The 22,761-nt window shown below is 35.5% G+C and overlaps 1 protein-coding gene across 5 annotated transcripts in view; it reads left to right on the plus strand.

The window, feature by feature from the left end:
- Positions 1-22,302, plus strand: part of AUH (AU RNA binding methylglutaconyl-CoA hydratase) — a 119,674-nt gene extending 97,372 nt beyond the window's left edge. For 2 of the 5 annotated variants that reach the window (XM_059873280.1, XM_059873282.1), the window contains 4 exons: positions 16,518-16,595; positions 18,000-18,050; positions 19,835-19,882; positions 20,802-22,302. In XM_059873280.1, the coding sequence (XP_059729263.1) occupies positions 16,518-16,595; positions 18,000-18,050; positions 19,835-19,863 (158 nt within the window). In that variant the 3' untranslated portion in view covers positions 19,864-19,882; positions 20,802-22,302. Of the gene's footprint in view, positions 1-16,517; positions 16,706-17,999; positions 18,051-19,834; positions 19,883-20,801 lie in introns of those variants that run through there. The other 3 variants (XM_059873279.1, XM_059873278.1, XM_059873281.1) reach the window with 3 other exon arrangements.
- Positions 22,303-22,761: the final 459 nt, after the last annotated feature.

Below are 22,761 nucleotides of genomic sequence, written 5' to 3' on the forward strand. Positions count from 1 at the left end.
TGCAGCCCAGGACACGTTTGGCTTTCTGGGCTGGGAGTGCCCATGGCTGGGTCATGTCCAGTCTCTCACCCACCAGCAGCCCCAAGTGGGCAGGGCTGCTCTCCATCTGTCCCAGCCTGTGTTGATACTGGGGGTCTCCATAGCCCAGGTGCAGCACCTTGCACTTAGTCTTGTTAAACCTCATGAGATTTGCATGAGTCCAGTTCTTGAGCTTGTCCAGGTCCCTCTGGATCACATCCCATCCTTCAAGTATGTCAACAGCACCACTCAGCTTGGTGTCACCTGCATCTTTGCTGAGGGTGCACTTGATCCTGATGTCTGTGTCATTGCTGAAGATAATAACCAGCGCTGGTCCCAATACAGACATCACTTGTCACTCATGTCCATCTGGACATTGAACTGTTAACCAGTGTCCTCAGAATGTGAGTGTCCAACAAATTCCTCATTCACCAAAAGGTCCACCCATCAAATCTATCTTTTCGGTTTTGGGAGAAGGATGTTAAGGGGGAGCGTGTCAAATTCTTTACAGAATTCCAGATAAACAATAACTTTCTTTGTCCACTCATGGAGTGATTGGAATAATTACTCATGGAGTAATGATGGAATAATTCCATCATTCAAAGCCACTGGGTTGGTCAGGCAGGACTTGCCTTTGATGAAGCTGTACTGGGTCCCTCAAATCAACTCCCAGTCCCACATTTACTTTAGAGCTTTTAGAAGGATCCATTCCATGACCTTCCCAGGATCAGAAGTGAGGCTGCTGGGTCCCTATTTCCCAGTTATGTACATTGTTTCCCCTTTTCTCACCCACCTCGGACTTCACCTGAATGACATGACTTTTTGAATGTCATGGTGAGTGGTTTGGCAACTACATAATTAGAGAATTACAAAAAGTTCTGAGTTGGAACAACCCACTAGGATCATCAAGACCAACTTTTAAGTGAAATGGCCCATATGAGGATTGAACCCACAATCTTGGTGTTACTAGCACCAGGCTCTGACCAACTGATTTCAACTCAGGGTCTCATCAACCAATTGCCTCAGGACTCTGTAAAGCATTTCGTAAGGTCCCACAGACTTATATGTATGCTCAGATTCCTCAGGTGAACCAATGTCTTACAGTGGAGGAACTTTGGTCCCCCAGTCCTTGTCTTGTGGTGTGTCCACTTCATAGGTGTGGGAGGAGAGGCTGCCACTGAAGACTGAAGCAAAGCAATTGAGTCTTCATGTACTATTTATTTGTCTGCTGCTTCCCAATGACATTTATTTGTTTCTGTCCAGGCCTGAGCATTATTTTCCTTGTATTGAGAGGCTGAAGTCAGGTGCCAGGGCAGAATTCTTAGGCTTTTGTCTGTGCTCTTGGTTACCCTTTTGCAGTGCACACCGTATTACAGTGTATGGATGGATGCAGAGCACCCCAGTGGATATTCACAGCTCATAGGGACTGTATGGGAAGAACACCCAGCTCAGGACCTTTTTAGCAGGAAACTGTACTTCAACAGGAAGCAATATTGGAGAAGAAATGGGGATTGGGAGGAGTTACGTTAGCTTTTTTAGGAGGAGGAAATCGGTAGGTGATCCTGGAACTTAAAGGACAAAGTTTTAAGGAACTAGTAGCTGAGGGAGAGAAAAGCTGAGGGAGTTAAACAGCTGCAACACTGAGGAGGGGACTGGGGCTGATAACTCAGCAAGAAAATGGGAAGAAGGGCTGGGCACAGTGTCCAGATGGTACATCAAAAACATTTGGATGGGAGCATAGCAGAGATGATTGTGCATGCTAAACCATGGTCCCTTATGGAGCTGGGAATGGAGCTAGTGTTTTTTGACATTATGCTGGAAGAGGGGAATCACTTCAAAATTTATTTGTTTTAAGTATTACTTAAGCTGTGTGGCATGGACACAAATGATTCTCACTTAGAATGGACTTAACTTGCTTTATTTTATTAACTTTGAGTTTCCTTGATTCAGTATAAATCAGTCTGATATTTTTGAATGCTCCCATACAGTCATCCTGCAGGTTATATTACTCTTCTGTCATCAGCAGTCCCAACTGCAGTATGTACTGTGCTCTACATGGCATTCAGTGTTGCTGTAGGAAAATTTTACTGTTCTCTTTAGCAGCAGAGAAATCCAGGACCTTGCAGCTGAAGATAATATGCCTTATACGGTTCCTCAAAAAGTCTGCTTTATATGGTTCCTCATACAGATTCTGAAAAAACAGAAACAGGGACAACGCCTTGAAGATTACACAGACATACGTAAAATGCATTTTGGCAAAACTGAAAATTGAAGCACGCAAAAATTAGCTCCTTAGATGCAGTTTTGCACAAAACTGTACTATATAGCTTGTAAAGTTTTAAGCCAGCTCTTCATTCTTTATCCTGTATATTCTTTAGTTTCATGGGCATATATATTGGTGCAGTTCATAATGAGAAATTTTTGAAGACTGAAAATTCCCCAAATACATTGTGCCTCTTGCAAAAGACACTGCTACCAAAGTCAAGCCAAATTTAACTCTGTATTCCAATGTCAAAATGTTAAAGTGACTCAAAATAAGGCTTTATTTTTCTTTCTCTCCCCTCCCTTCCCCTCTCTTTTCTTTTCCTTCCCTTTCCTTTTCTTTACTCTCCTTTCTTTTTTGAGCAAGTCTCATTTTCCTATGAGTTTCATTCTTAGGTACAGCTGAACTTTTTTGGCTGAATTAGGAAACCTGTGAATAGTCTAGCAATATGAACTGATTGCTGGACTCTTTATAATACTTAAAAAGGGAAGAGCTTTTAAAAAACTTGAGAGATTATGCGCAAATAAAAATAACATTTTGTATTGGGAAATTTTATATTATAATAATAAAGATGATGTTACCAGCACTGACTGAATTAGAAATATAAATGCATCATATCACTAAGATTCTTTATATTGTGTTAACTTTTAAATTGATTTTAACTTTTTTAGCAATTAAGAAAAATTAGATCCGTAATAATCTGCTTACACGATTGTTTCATACAAAATAAATTAATATTGGTGTGAAATGAAAACTGCACAATAGTGGAAAGCACAAGATTGTTAGACAATGTAATAAGAAATGAAAAATGTAGCACCTTAATTCAGAGAGCTCACAAAATTCCGTATTTATTTTTGAATCTTGAATTTGTCTTTGGAGGATTAGTTTGCACTTGAAGTAGCTAAATTAAATGAACTGTCAATGTTATCTCTTTGACCAGAGGAGTGTGAGTAGTCTGGATAACTTGATATGTATGCATGGAAACTGAAAGCAAGGAAGACTATTAACTATAATCCCAACAATAATACTAGGTACTATGGTATTGTGCAAGAGATAGTATCATTTCCTGAAACTGAGGAGATGGGTGAAATACAGTCAGAACTCCCTTTGGTATTCTCTTCACACAGAAGCCTAGAAATACTTTATTAAATATTAATAACAACATAAAAGACCTTTGGTCTTATTTTCATTTTAATTAGGCAGGATATATATGCCATTCACTTTGAAGCCAAATGCTACTCCTTTGTATTAACCTGCAGGGGGTACTAGAAAATTGAACCAAGTAGCATTTAGCTATTTCTCCTCCTGCCAGAGATAATTAACATCTACTCTTTTGCAGACTCTCTTACTGTTACCTGATCCCCATATACAGGTTTCATATTCACTTCCAGTGTTTGAGCAGTAGGGTGTGAAATGCTGCCTCAGCCCATTTCTTACAAATCAGAACTCAGGAAAGGTATTAACCTTCAACTTTAACCTGCTAAATTTACAAGGGAAACCTAATCTCATAATTAAATCAGATTGGTGAGACAAAATTGACAGTAATTCCAGGGAGGAAAACAAAGCTGTGTATAATGCACTGAATGAACCCTTTTTTTTTTTTTTTTTTTTTTGTGTGTGTGTGAATGATAGAGACAACTGAAGAGTCTAAGAATGATAGCTGGTATGGCAGAAAGAAGTAGGAAAATTTTTGACACATTAGGCTAAGACGGGAATTAGTAAGACGCAAATGAAATAAAAAGGTAAGAAATTAATTGTATGAAGTCTGTGGGTTTCTAGACTTTTGGCTAGCTGTTTATTCAACCTTTCTACCACATATGTAAATTTTCCATGCCACATCTAAAGCCTGAGAATTATCTTAAATGGGGCCTTGGAGCTGCTGATGTAGCAACCATTGATCCTGGGCCCTCCACTGGGAGAACCTTGAAGAGCTGCCAGGCTTCTTGGCCAGCTTTCTCCTTTGGCTAATAGCCTTGGGCATTCACTTTGGCCAGAGCTTGGTGTACTGCAGTCAACTGTCCAGGTAGCCTCATACTTCTTTCTTCTTAAACCTAACATATTTATCTCAGTCAGTTAACTGCAGAGCTATAGTCCTGCCAATGCTTCAGTGTGGGACTGGACCATCATCTTGGCTAAGCTTCCTCAGAGTGAAGAGTCTGGTGAACTTAAATGAGTTACACCATTAACCGATAGGAAGCAGAGCTGCTTTTACAGAAAACCTACCTGTGTTCTGCTCAAGGAAAAGTATGTCTGAACATTCCACTTATTGGTAAATTCACATTTTCTAATGATAGTTGGAGAAACTGTAAAAAGTTTAACTGTCACTATAATGCTTTTTGAATGAAATTATCTTCTTTGTGCATAAGCATTATGAAACATGATACATTTTTTCACTGACCGCCTCCTTCATAAAGAAGATGTTTCTCCTTTGATCATCTAATACTCAGTATTTTGTATTTTTTGTTTCCTGCTTATGTAAAATTAACACCATTCCCTTTTTCCTTTACATTTTTTAACCTAGGTCTGGGAAAACAATTATTCATTTCTCCATATAAAAAGTACATGAAGGTGATAATGCTTCATCCTACAGGAATGTTATGGAAATAAATTTCAGTAGTATCTATGAGGAAATTGTGTTTTGGTGATGATAAGTAGTTTGCTTTTTCCAAAACTTCTGTGTAGTGAAGAAGTATAAACAGCTTTTTTTTGTTAATAAGGTGAAAATCCGGCAAACATCTTCCTTCATCCCCTAATTGTCCTGACTTTTTAGACACAATTTTAAGTGCGCAACAAAAATACTAATCTCCACTTTTTCTAAATAAACTCACATTAGTCAATTTGTGATACACTGAGGTATTCTCCTGGGTAGTTTGTAAATTTTAAGAGGTATAATCAGATTTGTAAACTTTAAACTTCCACATCTGCTGTAAGATATCATATTAGATTCCACCCCTCTGCTTTTAGAAAAGCCAATTTAGCCTTTACACAGTGACTACCGGACTTGGATTAGTCATGATCACAGAGGCTGCAAAACAGATTCTGATGTGTCTCACTTCCCTTGTTCACAGATATGTATATAATGTGTTAGAGCAAACTGAAAATATTAAACCTATTTTATACTTTTAGAGCAGTTGGTTTGAAAATTTAGCCTTCAAGTGAAAGAAATTTATGTCTTTGCATGTAGGGAGCTGTAAGAGTATGAGCTGTTACTGAGGGGAAGGAAATGGGGAGGAAAAAAAGCTCTTGTTAGTGCATACAAGTTTTGGCACTTTTTTTGTGTCAATAAATACCAAAAAATAGCAACCTTCCCAGCTATTCATTTATGAATATTACAAGTGGACATTTTCTGTGTTCAAGACGCATTACTACTAAAGAGTTTTGAGGCATAGAAGATAGAAAATATTAGGCTAAACTTTTGGTTTTACTACATTATGAATTACTTTAGGGTTTTGAGGAGCAGAAGATCAAAAGTTGTAATCTTTTATTTCAACTAAAAAGAATAAACAAAACCAGCTGATTAATCTTAGAAGATAATCAAACTTACTTGTTTCAGAGGTACAGTAGGATACTCATATAAAATACAGTTATGCGTCATTTATCCTGTAACAGATAAAATGCAATTCAAGTTCAAAAATATTTTAATTATTCTGTATAGTTGCCATCCTGGCAATATAGAACACTGAAGGGTACTTGGAAAACACAACTAAGCCATTTCCTGATCTCTCAGCTAGGAAATGTAAAGATATAATGAAACATCTGACATCTCTGATACTGGAGCACAGCTTGGTAGCTTGTTTTGGCCCCATTTTCAGCTGCCAGGGGATTGACAACTGTGAAGTAAGTTGCATCAATGTGTCAGGCCAACATAAGACAAAACACTGAATTTGGTCTACTTATGGTCAATGTTAAATTTGAAGGAAATTAAAAATATATCTTTTATATCAGTATGAATTGTGTAGCTCTGTTTTAATTGAGTAGTTTACTTATTTGGAGATCTGCCATTACTGAATAAGAGCACAGATTCTAATTATTTCCATTTCATATTCATTTATGACTGTATTATATAAGAAAGAAAAATAGTTTCCAAACTCCTAATGAATTCACTCTTATGTCTGGCATTTTTCTTCAGCTACAGAAAATTCAACAAATGAAATGGCAATTGTGTAGTCTGCCTCAAAAGAACAGCTGCACAAGTTAGTTCACCGCAAAACAAGCTGAACAAAATGATTTATGGAGTACTGTTTCCTTAATTATTTCACAGAACCTTTCTGGCTCTGGAGATTTGTTTTAGCCAGATATTGCAAATCTCTGAATTCCAGAAATAGTAGATTCCTGTCCTTCCTTCTCTATCTCCATTTATTTATCATGAAAACAAAAGCTGTTGATCCTTTGTAACTTTATGCTAATAAGTCTATATTAATATTGTTTCTATTTTAATAAGAAATTAAGATCTGGGAAGACAGTGTTAATCAGATGACTGAGTTAATCTCTGTTTTCTCTTGAGTAATTCTAAGCTAATTCTTGCTCTGGCAGTTTTGTGGAACTGTGAAGAAAACTGGAACAGGGTGCAATGTACTTGACATAGACTTGAGTGTTTTAAGAATTCAGTCTATCAGAAGCCTACCCTGGTGCATATTTTGACATTATTTTGCATCTGAGCCTCAAGAATTGTTAATAACTGCAATGATACTTGATTTGTCTAAATAAAAAGGATGAAGAAAGTTAGTTTAATTTAGACTTTTTAGTTCAATATGCTAATATGAAGAATACCTGATAGAAGGAGTTTCATAGTTCATTATGGATAGAGTGAAATTCTCCTCTCATCTTGGGCCTTATGTGGTCCTCATAGCTTCTTGGCTTCCTTGACTGTGCATGATGAAACACATTTATTGGCCAGAGACAATTTGGATAGTCCTAAGGATTTTTTTCCTAGACATTTCTAGAAGAACCAAGCTAAAGGAAGCCCTTATTTGCCCAGTTTCTAGGAAATAGAGTGGTGATCTTGCACAAAAAGGAGACATTTAGAAGCTCTGTACAGGGTCACTGAAAATTTTTCTTGCATTTACAGTCATCTGTTCTAACTCCCTGGAATTTCAGTCTTACTCCCTACCTTCAATTTCCCAGTGTTTTTACTTGAAAAATGTCTTTCTCTCCATACCCTGCCTTCTTTTCTGTGTGCCTTGAGCATCAGCTGTATGTAGTTTATAATTGCAGAAAACGTTTTTTAATTTTTGAGGGGGAAGTAGTTGTTTCTTTCCCATTCAGCATGTCTTCAAGAAAACACCGTTGCTCTCTTATTTAGGGACTCAAGCCAGAGTATTGTAGGGGATCATGACTGTGTTTAGTCAGAGGAGGGGGAAATTGGGAAATTCAAACCTAGCAGCCTGAGCTCACAGCTGCACCTAGCCCTCTGTTCTGCTATGAACCAATAAGGAGAGGATGTACTTATTACCAGGGCTGGGGAATTATGTGTGCAAAGTAATTAAAATTGCTTCTGTTCAAGGATACTCCACACATTCAGTGTGAGTGCCATGTAAGATCACTGTCGCATTAATGGTCTCATTTTTATTAATTATATTTTATTTTTGTCTGTTCAAACAACTAGAGTTTTCTTTCACACAAGTCTCACTGGTATGAATTAGTACATGGCTTGAGTACAAGCAACAGGTTAGAAGGGAGGGATAAAATTGCTTTAATATTTTTTTCAGGTGTAGGTAGGACTGTTAACATTCAGAGGGTTCAGTTCAATGCCTGCACTTAATTATCAACTGAAAACAAATTGTAAAACTCTAATTTTTTTTTTCAGATTTTTTTTTCTTTTAGAATCTTAAAAAATCTAAAGAAATAGAGATGTATGACAAGGAAATAGATGAGAGAGACTGTGAACAAAGTAGACTGTCTCACAATCATATTTATGTTTTGCAACACAAAAAGTCATAAGGGCATTGCAAGCGTATCTTACATTTGGTATTTCACCAGATAGCTCCATAGGACACGTACAGCTCTCTGTATGACCTTCAATTACATGTGCATGGAAAGATACAACCCTTTTTGACTAGGATTAAAAATGGAGGTGTGATTAATGTTTTCAGTTTCTGACCTGTTTCGGTGATATACTTCCAAGAAGAATAAATGTTACAACTGAGTCTGGATAGGGAAGAAGGCTGGTGGTAACTAGGGTGAAACACATCACAGGCTTAAAATGAAACAAAAGTAGTCAGTCTTTTAAAAAAAATCATTTTATCCGAGAAAGAAAGGGAAAAGAGACTGAGGCCAAGAAGGTGATGTAGGTTCATGCTTGCTCATCAAATTTCTGGTCGTGCAGGCTAATGGACTCATACAAGTCTTGTCATTTAACTTTTTTTCCCCTTTCCATCCTTTCTCTTCAGATTTCAAGAGAAAAGTTTCCTTTATTTAAAGTTTTTTTTTAAATTTTAGTTTCTTGCTCAAATGTCATGTGTTTTCTGAAGGACTTAGGCAGTAATAGAACTTTTGATGTCTCCAGGCTCCAGTAAAATGTTCCTAACCTGCTGAGGATTTGGGAGAGCTCTAGCAATGAATCTTTAGTCAAGCAGATGGATTGCTGCCAGAGAAGGGTCAAAGGATCTGCATGTAGGAGTGCCCTGAGAGATTCAGAAACAAGGAGCCAGCAGCTGGGCTGTAGCCACAAGTAGAAGCACAAAGTGTTCAGCGGTGGACTCTGCTCACTTCAGAATAGTCTTGCCTGAAAAGCAGGATGAAGCCAGCTAGTCAGAAATGAGTGGTGTTCCCTGTCTTGTTGAACCTTATATAGTTTTTATACAAACTATTTTTAATAAGTTATGTTAATTAAAATATATTTGTAAGTTTTTTAATAAGTGCAGTGAAGGGCCCTACAGATGCAGGGCAGCTATTCTAGCTCTTGCTGTTGATAAGGGTTCATTTCTTCATTACCTCATGCCTGTATAGCCCCTAATGTCTTTCTTCCTGGAATTTGGATGTAGGATGTAAGGAAAACAAAATTAGTGTCTAATTTCTTGATCCTTGAAACCAAAAAGGTCCGTTAAATCCAACTCATGTGCGCTTGATTAGGTGACAGAAAAATATAATTAGCACTAGTTTCTTCATCTGTGAGGAAAAGACTTGCCATTGCTAACAATACATGTTGCATTGCATGCTAAAAACAGTGACTTCTGTCCTGTATTGCTATGCCACAGCAGCAGGCAAGAGGAACATAAAACGTATTTTCTTAATGTATTTTATTCCTGTAGTGTTGTAACCATCTGTCAGATGACTAATGGGAATAATTGCTTATTTAGTCTCTTTCTTGATTTCCTCTCACATATTGATTTCTGGGTTTTTTTCAAGAATTTAAAAATATGAAGAAGGTGATGGAAAAGCTGAAGTTAAGGAAACGTGTTTGAGCAGTCCCAGACAATAAAGTGTTAAAATACCAGTTTGTGCTTATTGGAGTAGGTGTCCTGTTGCACAGGAACTGGCTTTAAACTGAAATGTTTATATTAATGTATCTTATGTTCCAATTTATTGGAACAGTTTCCTTTTTGCATTGCATATTGCTTTATTAATGCTTGCCAGTATTGAAGGATTTGGCCAGTTTTTTTGTAGAATCTGTGTTTTCAAAGCCACCCCCAATTTGTTGTAGATATTATGTTATAGCCTAAGTACTTGGTTAGCTGCAGTGTAGCTGTAGTATATCGTTCCTCTGCCTGGAGTACATTTTACTTAAGATGAAAAATGTGCTTTGCATGTACAACTTAATTTGGCATATATTTATCAGTAGAGAGAGTGCTCTGCCTTCTTGGGATTTGGTAGCTGAACCAGGTGAGATTGTGTCCTCCTGCTGTCTCATTGACTTGCTGTTTTCCCTGAGCTTCCATCCAGCTACCAATTCTCCTTTATTTAGTGCTGCTCAAGTCACATGATTTCAGGGATTAATAATTTCAGACATCAATTCTTAGAAAATTATTACTCTGGAAGAATTGAAAGCAGATTAATTTGATAGTAGTCGGGATGGAAGAAAGAATAGAGTTAAGGAATAGGAATTTGTTGGGGGGTTTAACAGATTTCTTTGCTGGGTGGAAGAATAAACTAGTAGATTTCTGTAAGAAAACACTCGAGGAAAACATTCAAGTCACTTGCTTTTAAGCAGTGAAGACTTCAGATTTATTAGTCTGTTTTTTGCTTTGCTTATTGTTTATTCATTTCAGTTCCGTCCACTGAAAACTATAGTAATTGACCCAATTTCAGACTGTGATCTCATTAAAAATATAAGTAAAATAGGATACTACAATGATGATTAATTTTTCTCTTTCACTAGTGATGAAAGTTTTCCTCATGTCTGTTTCTTTCTTGTCTTGATTTTCATATTAAATGAAGTTTAGCTGTCATAGTCAATTGAAAAGTATAAGAATATGGACTAGTAAAAAATTATTTGTTTAAAGTACAAGTTAAATAAAAGTTCTTAATATTACACATAAATCCCACGTGATTTATGAAGTATGATCTTACAGTGCAGCACTGGTCTAAACCTCCTACCTGTTGTTACAGCTGAGTAATGACTTCATAAATCTGTGGGTGTAATTTTGAAACTGGAAAATGCCTTCTTGTGGGCCATTAATATCTATCTGCAGCAAGAAGACTTAAGCTTTAAAGTGTATCATCTACTTCTGAATTTTGTTTAAGGTGACTGATTGCATCATCAAACAAAATACCAAGCTTCTATATGGAGTAACAGAAAGGCACATGGTCTTACTGACTACCTCTGTGTGCTCATGCTTTTTGCACTTGTGTACGCTTAAGTAGAAGTTAATAAGTAGATGAATAGTCTTTGGCATTTCTGGTTTGGTTTTTTTTTTTTCCCTCAAATAATTTCAGTTTAAAAACAAATAATATTGTCAGCTTAATAATATTTTTTGTTTAAAAACAAATAATATTGTCAGCAAATAATATGTGCATTAGCTTTGCCTGGAATTTCAAGTCCTGGATGTCCATGAGGAATAACACAGATCTGTGCTTCTCAAACAGTGTTTTGTCTGACAGTGGGGTTTGTACCATGTTTGTGAGTGAAATGTGAACTGAGCTCCTTATGCCAGGTGCAGAGTCCCTTTTGAAGTGGAGTCCATTTTATAAACTTTGGGTTCCAGATGCAGTTTTTTGGTTCCATCCATTTCACGTACACAGCCATCTGCTAGGAAACCATCTTCTGTTTTCTCAATCTACAAGACAATTACTTATTTTGAAAATAAATTAGTTTTTCTAATTTACATGGCCATTTCATCTTTCAGTACAAAAGCTGTAATTATTTAAGTGCTAGTGAATTCTTAAAGTGTATTTACATTTCCTCTCATGCATCTTAAGCATTCATACATCTTCAAGCCAAGTACTGCATTCTTCTGATTTTAGCTGTCATCTTCAAGCCACCCACACATGGCGGTTTGGTGTAAGTATTTTTCAGATAGGTTTTTAAATAAACCAGTCCACAGATACAGATGAATAGAATGGATTGTGAAAGTTAAGGACTGATTTGAAAATTAAGTGGGCTGTTTTGGAAATGGGGTTTGCCACAGTCAGGCTGGCATATACAGCAAGTTGTCCTGCCTCTTGGACCTCAACTAGGGAGATTGTGTCTGGCATTCCTGTGGAGCTTTCTTTGGCTTGACTGACAAGCCAGACTTGTGTGAGCCCTTTGGGCAACCTACTATGAAATTTTGCTAAAAAAACTTGTTTCCTTAGTCATTACAGACCCTTGAGCAACCTCTGAGTCAGCCTCAGGCCACTGTCTCAGTCTTTCCTCAGATCTCCAGTCTTTTTAGAAACAACGACTTGCGCGGCCGTATATAAGAGTGGCCTTACCTGCCTGCTCTTTGTCATCTCAGTGCTTTTTTTCCTCTTACAGAAATAGTGTTTTGTTTCTTTTCTTCTCCATCACGTTTTCACCCTGTCATCTTTTTGCATCTTTATGGGTGTCTTTCCCAATCTAAGCTGGTTTTGGTTGTTTGTTGGTTCTCTGGTTTGTGCTGGAGAAGGGCTCTTGATGTTTTCTTCTGAGACAAAATTGAAGATGCCTGAGCCCATAAAGATTTATACCTGGATTTAAATTAACTAAAACATATACAGCTTCTCAGGATTGAGACCTAATCTTGGAAATAATCTGTTGGAAAATTTGTGTTAAATGTTATCTAGGTACAGTGTTTAGACTTTTAACATGTTTTGTATTTTCAGAATTTCTTAACTTAGCAACAGATGGAAGATACTTTAAAAGTGGAAGCAATGTTTGTTACAGAGACTTTTAAAATAGGACGTAACATGACTGAAAAGTGTTATACTAAAATAATAACTTTACCCATATTAGGGATTTTTTTGTGGATTTACATTGTTGAGGATTCACTATTATAAACAGTAGCTTTCTGCTTTCCATATTTTTATGAGTTTCAATGGAAGACTGAAAAATCTACCGAGAGTTTTCTGAAAAAAAATCACAAGGATACATTTTACTTCTAATTAAAAGTTTTGTGGATGACTGGTTTTGATTTCGCCACTGACTATTAATAAAATATAAGATGTGCACAGTACTCTGTAAAAGAAGAAAGCTAGAAACCTGTCAGTCTAATTCCTCTGCTGTGAATCAAATTATTAGGATTAGGATTAGGATTAGGATTAGGATAGGATAGGATAGGATAGGATAGGATAGGATAGGATAGGATAGGATAGGATAGGATGGGATGGGATGGGATGGGATGGGATGGGATGGGATGACTGGTTTTTACTTGATTTAGTAAACAGGATTATTACTGACTTAAATTTTGGAATTTTTTTTTGTCAGAACATGATTTTTTCCAATATGTTTTAACAGTGCCATCAGCTATGAGAGACTACTGACTGTAGATATTCTCTGCCAGAATGATGAATCTATTTCCAGTAAGATGGTTGCTTCATCTTGTTGGATATACTCTTGGGCATTTATCACGTAATTCCCTTAATTCAAACCAGTTGTGTAAATATTTTGTAAATGATGAATTACTCACAGTAAATAAATATTCATGCAAAATCAACTATTTGTTAAATTTTAAAAAATACTGTTTAATAGTTTTTGTACCAGAAATTAGCAGTCTTTTGTTTACTGTGTTTTTTGACAGTAAACAAACTTTAAATATGAAATATCGTATCTAAAAATGCTATTTGCAATTATTACAACATTGACTCTATACCGTTTCAGGTAAGACTACATTTACATTGCAACTGTATGTTAAATACTTTTATCAGCACAGTGAGTAATACCAGATCACTAGTCCTTGAAATAACATGTCATTAAATTTGTGAAGATGAAACAACTATTCTCCCATCAAATTCTGCACTGCATTTAGATGAAATGCCTTGGTTAAGTAATGTCTTTGAAGACTGGGTGTTACTTCCTTTAGCTCTGATTATAGTTGGCAGACACTATGTGTTCTTTGTGTATTACCAAAACAGAACATCTATCTGTGGCATACTCCATCTTTTCTTCATAAATGGATGCAACTTCAGTGTGTTGGATGTATTATAGTGTGTTGTTTGCATTTGATTAATTTGGTCTTATAGCTTTTGTGTGTGCAAGTTTGTTACCCCTGCTACTGAATATATATGATTGATGCAGAGAACTGTTGGTTTCTGTTCTGTAAATATTAATCAAAGAGTATGCTCCTCTGCTTAATGGCTTTTCAGTGTAGGAGGCAGCCAAGCAACTATAGTCTGCTTTTTTTTTTTGCTCTTTAATCATTATTGTGTAATACACTGGCAAGAACAGTTTTTTTAAATCTATAAACACTCTTTCATGCTTCAACATATCCATTGTTTGGTCAAAGTTATGAAATATTGTTGCTCAATGAAACTTTGTTTTCAGCATTTCCCGGTAAAGTAGTAATAGAAGAGATAAAACAGTAAAGGAAGGGGCAGATAATTAAGTAAAGAAAAATACTCTGAATACGTGCAAGAAAGAAGCAGAAGATGCAGAGTCAGTAAATACAGGCTCATATGGTTTCAGGTCTTATGATTTGAACAAATAGTTTTCTTTAATCAAAAGCCAAACTGGATGCTTTTCTAGATTCCATGGCTACCATGAAAGGAATAATTTGTGACTAAAATATTCTTAAGAAGAATAAGGTAGACATTTGCTATGTTCCAATGTGTGCTTAAAAGCATGAATGTGTATAAGAATAGATGTTGATTAATGTGACAGCTTATTTGGGTGAGAAATTAAAAGACATTCAATGTTTAAATAAAAAAACCAATAAATGTTTGGTGGGGATGGTGGTGGTGGAACAGCTCAGTATCAGAAGCAGTGATTTTCTTGAAAACACTGCTCACATTTTTCTGGCGTGTAGACCTGGTATAAATTTGATAGATACAGCTTTAGTCATTCTCCGTGAATGTCAGCAGTGAAGCAAGCCAAGGCTGAAGGGAAGGCTTATGCTTCAGGGTTTTTAGGTTTTTTTGGGATTCAGTATGGGGTTACTTTCATGTATGTGCATCCCTTGCCCCTTTCTTAAAAATGTCTCTAAATTGTACTGGTAGCAAAATTTTACCCCTAGCACTGTCACTGGCTTAGCTTTAGAAATTAGCAGAATTAGCAGAATTTATTGAATATCTGTTGCCCTTGACCATTAGGACTGACTTGCTAAAATCCTCTCAAGCACTGCAGGATCATAGAGATTATCACATTATTTGTATCTACTAATGCTTTTATTCTACGGATTTTATTTTAATTGTTACAATAATTTTTTTTCACTCCTCCAGTTTTTGCCTGGAAAATGTAGCTCAGTTTTTGTTATAGGCCATCATCTTCTACTATTCTAGAAGGGCATAAGGCAGAAATCCTCCAAACCATCTACAATTTTGTATTTTATAAGGTGTTCAAAGGCAGATTTGATTTCACGAAAAAGAATACAGTAGTACTGAAGCTTGTGGTTCAGAAAAATAGTAGTTGAAAGCTGAACCATTAAATCACAAAAACTTTTAGTTTGTTTCCAGTCAGTTTATTTATCTTATTATATATTGAAAGTATTTTCAGGAAACATCAGTAAGAGAACTGAATGGCTTGAATAAAATACTGGTGACTTAGTCCACATCATGTAGTAGAAATTAAAATACTTTGTTGAACACACATTTGCACAGTGTTATACCACCCGGCTTTGAACAACTCCTATAAATATTCCTCTTGCGTATATACATATATTTACATTTAAATATATTAGCATGATCTTCCAGAAATAACTATTTGGAAAGAAATTTTTGTTTACAGACGGTTTGTATAAATTGAGTATTTGTTTCAGATCCATGTCAAAATGGTAGACCTTGTGATTTTCAAAATAATTTTTCCTGGATAAAGGCCATTTCCACTGTCTTAATTCATAAAAATGTGCTTCAGTGATTTGAATCTACATCTTCCATTTTGATAACAATTGTTCCCACATTCTCATTGTTTGTTAGTTCTCAAAAGTTAATTGTTAGTCCAACTAAGCAATCTTCATTTCTGTTTAATGTAGTTACTGCTTATTGACCTTCTGAAAATGCTGATAAGTCAAAGAAGTTTTGAATGAGCTAAGAAATGCTAACTGTTAAAAAGTTAGATGCTTTTCTCCACTGATCTGCACCTGTCATTGTTCTTCCCTAGTTTTTGTAATCACACCTTAAGGTTGATTACTCCCTCGTCTTACTCCCGCACCTTATGCGGGAGTAAGACGAGGCAAAACCGTGGCTTCTTAGAGACCTTGTCTAGTAGTGCTTTTAGTTTAGTTTACATGTAAATATTGTCCCTAAGGTGCAAATTCTAGAACAGACTCGTTAAGGTATATTTTCTTTTTAAGTTTAGTCATTTGGAAGAGATGAATTATGTCATAAAAATATGTAGCATTCAAAAGAAACAGAGGGTTAATTACTGTCAAGTAGTTTTTGTTCGGCTTTTGGCTGATATGAGGAAGGTAACTTGTCTGTAATAGAACAGAATCTCTATTAATAATACCTATTTTCATTTATTTACATGTCTTTCTAAGAAACAGGGCAATTGATTTCAAATTAGATGTAGTCTGAAAAACTGAAGAAGGTACTTAATAATGCCTTTGTACTAGTTGAATTTCTATATGTCTATGTAATTGTTTATGGAATTTAAAATGAAAATACTTAAGATGAGCAAGGCATCTAATTTTGTGGTATAGATACATGGAAAACTAATAGTTGCATTTTGTCTTTTTACAAACTCTAGGGGGGACACAAAGATTACCTCGCACAATTGGAGTGTCATTGGCAAAAGAACTAATCTTCTCTGCACGCATTGTAGATGGTGAGGAAGCAAAATCAATAGGATTGATTAGCCATGTGGTAGAACAGAATGAAGCAGGGGATGCTGCATACAGAAGAGCATTAGCTCTGGCGAGAGAATTCTTACCTCAGGTATAACAAATTATTTTGATTTTGGCTTTTAGTTTTTACCAAACAATAACTTTGAAAAAGAAACAGCTTTATTAAAGAAAACTGTCACAAAATTATGTATCAAAAAACTGTGCTAATTATGTAACAAGTAATCAGAAGTTTTCTCTCTTGTATTTAATGGTGTTATTTGGTAATTATTTCATAGTGACGAAAAAACCTCCATCAGTCCTCAAGTTGCTGTGATCTGGTCTGTGTTTTCATTATATATTCTGGCTTTCAAGTTTTAAACCAGAAAAAAAAACAACATAGAGGTTTTATTTTTTAGTATAGCAATTATTTTAATGAATTACTTTGTTCCTGTGGAACTCCTCAGAAGAGAGGCAAAAGGTCCTGGGTAGAATATTCGTAGGAGGCAGAAAAAGAAAATAATTAGTGAACCACTTTATTGGATCACAAGTGTAACAGCTAAAATTTTTCATTGGAAATGTAAAATGTTATAGGTTAGGTATGGCATTTATTGATGGTTATTTGTGTCTTAAGCACCTTGATAAACAATTAAAAGTACAGTAAAAATTTTAACATACAGCAGTTCTGGAAAGTTGATTGATGGTTACAACTTTTATTAGTACTGCCTCATGAGCGTTTGGCTTTTCCCAAATCAGCAGGCCTGAATATCCAGAAGCTGATGCTGATGGATAGGAACAGGACTGAGATGATTCCCAAAGAAACCTTGCAGTTCTGCAGCAATTGGAGGCGAGTGTGGGAATCCCTCTGCTTACTGGGGATCTCAGCCGCTCACGGAAGAGTGTCATCACTTGACCAGAGCAGGCTTTGCAATAGCATACTGTAGGTTTGAAGCTTGCATCAGTTAATTTTGTTTCATGATTACATATTTTCACATGTCTCCATTGTGCAATAGTAGGGATATAGGACTGACCTTGCAAAGACCTATAATGATGCATCTTAAAGTGGCCATTCTGAGCCTTGTTTTGAAGGAAATTGATAAAGCTTGACAAATGTGGACACACTCAGCACCTTTGAAACATAAACTGAACACAATAATTAGGTTCTTTTGAAAATAGTATACTTGTACTTTTTCTTAATATTCACACTATCAGTTTAGAAGCAAGTGTCTACTATAATCGTAAAATCTAGGATATATGATTTACATACTGTAATTTTAACAAAAGTCCAAAGTCTAGGTGGTCCTAATATAAGATTATTGATGTGCAGACTCTTCAAGTTACAAACTCCTGCAAGTTACAAATCTTGTAGGTTTTGATGACATTTAAATAAACTTTTTCTCTCATTTTAGGGACCAGTAGCAATGAGAGTTGCAAAACTGGCTATCAATCAGGGAATGGAGGTAAGGATCTTTACTTTTCATGAGAGTAGGTTGGAAGTCAGGTTAGCAACAGTTGTATTGCAGTGAAATTCTTTTTCTAAAACTGTTTTTATTTTATTTTATTTTATTGTGTAGTCTTTCAAAGTCTGTTTGGTCAAAACTTTCTAAAGAATTAAATGTAATTTTTAAAATCTCAGACTCCTGAGATGCTGATTTCTGTAACAAGGCTTAGTAACCTCAAGGGTAGTGTACTCTGCTAATTATTAATAGTAGAAAGTAAACATAAACTACTATGAACAAATTGTGTTTCAAATCTCAGGTGGAAAAAATTATCAAAGTCATACTCTGTTAAGTCTGTCAAGCTCTCAGTGTTTAGTAACTAATAAAGTTAAAGGCTGAAGGGCATATTATTTTTTTTAATAGTTTAATTGCAGTTCGTGTTAAAGTTGTACCTGGAACCTGATTTCATGTTTGATTATGATTGCCACTCCATTGCCACGCTACTGACCTAGTTCTAAATCTCATTTAAAATCCCATCTGGACACGTGTTTTACTTTAGGTGTACACATCCTAATGCTGAGTTCAGCAGGTTTGTTCATTTTTAAAGTTAGGCTCTGCACCTAAACACCTTGTAGCTCAATCTGTTACAAGGGAAAGAGGATCATACCATGTTTAGTATCTGATTCCAAGAAGATGAATTTGTCCTTTTTTCTTAAAAGTCACAAGAGCAGCCAGTGAGCTCAGCAAAGCATAACACCAGTAGGTGGTGGCCTGAGAATCAAACTCAGATGTCATTGCATAGAGTATGTTAGATTTCCACGGCAAGTAATGGTGGAATTTGAGATTGATTTCTATACCCAAGGTTCAAAATGCTACAAGCTAAGTTATCTGACTACCAGATATAGTGGATTGAAAGGTCAAAATAATTGTGGTTAGAGAATTAGGGATGATAGGGTTAGATGGACTCTGAATGATCATTTCTAGTTCAGTTTTGAGGCCCAAGATATGATCTACTGTATCAAAACCAATCAAGCCAAATGGTTGCCCAAGCTGTTGTTACAAAACTACCATGGCACAGATTTCATGGCTTTCTTTGAATAACTTATGCTATAACTTATCTCCCCTTGAAAACTGCTTGTTGTGTATAGCCATAGTCCTTCCAAAAGGTGGTCACGTAGAGAGCTAGTGAATTCTGTAGCATCTGGTGCTTAAGACAGATGGAAAATTCAGCCTTTTCAACTGTTCAGGACAGCTCACAAAGAAACTAAATGTATTAAAAATAGGTGATGATGATGATGGTGATGATGAAAGTGCAGGACAGATATGGCCCTTCTTATTTTTCTGTTTGAAGTCCTTTTGAACTTGAATTTGTGTTTATTTTGTGGCTTGCTATCCTATTCTTATATGACATTTTAAAAATACATTGTTTCCGAAAAAAATTTGCATAACCATACAGTGCATCTTTTCCTCTGTAGTAAATGAAATTATTATGAATGTACAGGTAGCTAATGGTTTTTACTTAACCAGATGACTTGTAGTAAAGAGCAGACATTTTTCGAGTGTAGTGCATGCTAGTTGTATGGCTAAATAAGGAGTCTGTTACAGAAATACTAACCACTCTAACCACATGTCACTGTAGCATTTATATCATAAAGTAGTGTAGAAGAACTTTGCACAAGTATTTTAGTATGTGGCATATAAAAACCACAATATTTATGTTATCTCTGAGTTATAATTTATATATTAGAAATAATATATAATAAATTAAGAAATTCTTGTAAAAACCATTGTGTTCTTTTCCTCAGGTCGACTTAGTAACAGGTTTAGCAATTGAAGAAGCTTGTTATGCTCAGGTATGTAAATATGATTACGTGAAGAAAGCACAGAAAACAGGCATTTTGATGCCTTTCATGAAACATGCAGAAATTTAACTAGAAATTGCTTTGTGATTTCTTCTGCAAACTTTTAGGCATTTTATTTAAACTTCCATCTACTTGGTCTGATTTTGTAAGGAATTTAAGGGAGGAGGTGTAGTTCAGGACACATCAGTACCAGTACTGTTAGAGTGAAGGTAGTGAAGCAGTACCAGCCATACACCTAGCCAGTCATACACTACCATGCCAGTCCAAGGACTGCCTTGCTTTTGCTTTGTTTTGGTTTAACATGAAAGAATATAAAGGACACTTCACTAACATGGGCGTTAATGGCATATGTGCTAACCAGTAAAAATTTGAGACAAACTTCTTTGCCAGTGAAACATGGGAATGATGTTTTTGAGATTATATGTTCTTAGACTTTGAGACAAGATTTTTATGATGGAAATAGAAGCATCATCATTACATGCTTATTTAAGATGTGGTAATCAGATTATTAACATTCTTCCCCCTCCCAAAAACTCAAAATTAACCCAACCAAAAAACCTCCTAGAAACCCAAACCACACTTTCCCCTCTCCCCAGCCCCCCCCCCCCCCGCAAAAAAAAACCAAAAAACAAACCACAACAAGCCTCAAACCCTATAGAATTTTTTTAACTCATCTATCTGTTTGGAGAAAAGGTACTCCTTCTCCACCCAAATTGTTCATCAACCTTTTTTCATGCTCTTGGAGGGTCTGATACATTCCTATATCTGACTATATAATTTTAATTTTTCTGTTGTATTATAGTTTTTCTGATGCATCTTGGATGCATTGAAGAACCAGTATTCGTATGCAAATATTTTTCTTGGTATTGTTTTTGGTGTCAATAATGAATTGTTACTCTGCTCATTGCAGACTATCCCAACAAAAGATAGAATTGAAGGCCTTCTTGCATTTAAGGAGAAGAGACCTCCTCGCTACAAGGGAGAATAAAAGAATCTGATGCCTTTAAAATACAGGGGGATAAAAGTACTTCTATGAGGACCATTAAGGTGCACTTTGCATCCACACCTGGAATATCACAATCACCAAAGTAACAGCAAATCATACAGATGTTACAACATTTTGAATGTGTCCATACTTGTACAAAGCCAAGACAGAAATATGTGTCAGCTCATGCTCATTACAGTTTCTGATGGTTGATCTGTGTAATGGCAAAGTCACAGGTTCATGCAGCATTTTTAAAATTTCACATGTATGAAACATACCATTCCACAATTGAAAAAGCTCTGTAATTCTTTACATAGACAAAATGTATCTGTGATATGAAGCATAAATCTGCTATATCATTTGATCAAAACAAAAGCAACTACCGAACACCAAAAATAAGAAATTGTACCAAATATGCATTTAAATGATTCTGTATGTCAGTAAAAGTTATATTTGAGTATTCTATCTGAATATCTATATTATTAATAAAGCTAGGGGAAATGAAAAGGATTATAATTTAGAAAATGTTAACCTTTGTTTATCTTATTTCCTCTATCCTAAGAAAAATGAAAATCACTTTAGCACTTAATGGTGTCCTTTTGATAAAGTTGTTGCCATTATATTCATTTAATTGTATTAAATAAAGACATTTCTGAGGCCAGCCTTTAATTACACATTCTTGTATGTTAAACCTGTCTTTGTCTTGCATTTTTCCAACATATAATCTGATCAACACTGTAATGGAACTTTATTTCATTTGCCCCAGTTATTTTAAATTTTTTATGATTGTATTAAAGATGGTTGTGCGGGGATATGACCAATGTGCTGTAATAGAACCTAGAATTATCTTAATCTCCAGAATATTCCTTTTGCAAGTTTTATGAATGTATATTTATATACAACAGAGATGATGGTGAAAGGTTCTTTATTTTGTGTTGGCCTCAGAGTTCTTTTCATGCATTGCAAGAGAAATGCAGTAGGTTTCAAGGTAAGAAAATTTGTGATTCATACTGTGTATTTGCAGTGGATGCAGCATATATAGCAAATGTCTGGAAATAACCTCGTAGAAAGTATTTTTGTTAATTTGACTGGAAAATAAACATGGCTTCGCAGTCCAAGGCTGTCTTTTTATATGAAAACAAATTTATTCCTGCTGGGTTACCATTGGCTCATGAAACTTGTGCATGCTTTGCTGTTTCTGCAACATTAGCTATGGTCACTGTCCATATCTATGATGATAAAGCAGCTCATCAACATGAAATGACAAGAACTCATTTAAATTCATATTTAGACATATCATTACATGTAAATTGATTATAACTGGTAGAGCTCACACTTTGTTGACTGGTAAATTTGCTGAGTCGATCATTTCTTGCACAATAATTTGCAAATAAAGTATTGGTACTTGTTTTGATAGTTCTATAAAGCCTAGAGGGTCATTTTATCATGTTTTTGAAATGCTAACATGTCATTTTCATTTTTACTGACTACAAAATAATTATGTTAATAGGAAAAAAATATTAAGCATTTGCTGCTGAGTTTCTGTTGCATAACTTTGATATACATTCTGCTTATTGAGCTGCCTCTGTTTCTACCAAGCACTGATTAAGTAGCTTCTGTGAATGTCTATTTAAAAACATCTAATAACTTTAAATACTATGTCATATGACTGTATAGATTCATGCCTTTAACTAGTAGTTTTGATCTCAGAAAATAATTTTACTGTCACAGTGGTCTCTGAATTCCTTTTCTTAGGAGAAGACAGTGTCATATCATAGCAATTTGAGTTCCTTCTTTAAAGTGAACAGTTTGAATATTATTACAAAGTAAGTATCAGTAGGACAGTTTTTAAAGGTATTTTGGAGTGATGTTGAAGTAGTTCTGG

Source organism: Haemorhous mexicanus, chromosome Z, assembly GCF_027477595.1.
Source record: "Haemorhous mexicanus isolate bHaeMex1 chromosome Z, bHaeMex1.pri, whole genome shotgun sequence".
Classification (NCBI taxonomy): domain Eukaryota; kingdom Metazoa; phylum Chordata; class Aves; order Passeriformes; family Fringillidae; genus Haemorhous; species Haemorhous mexicanus.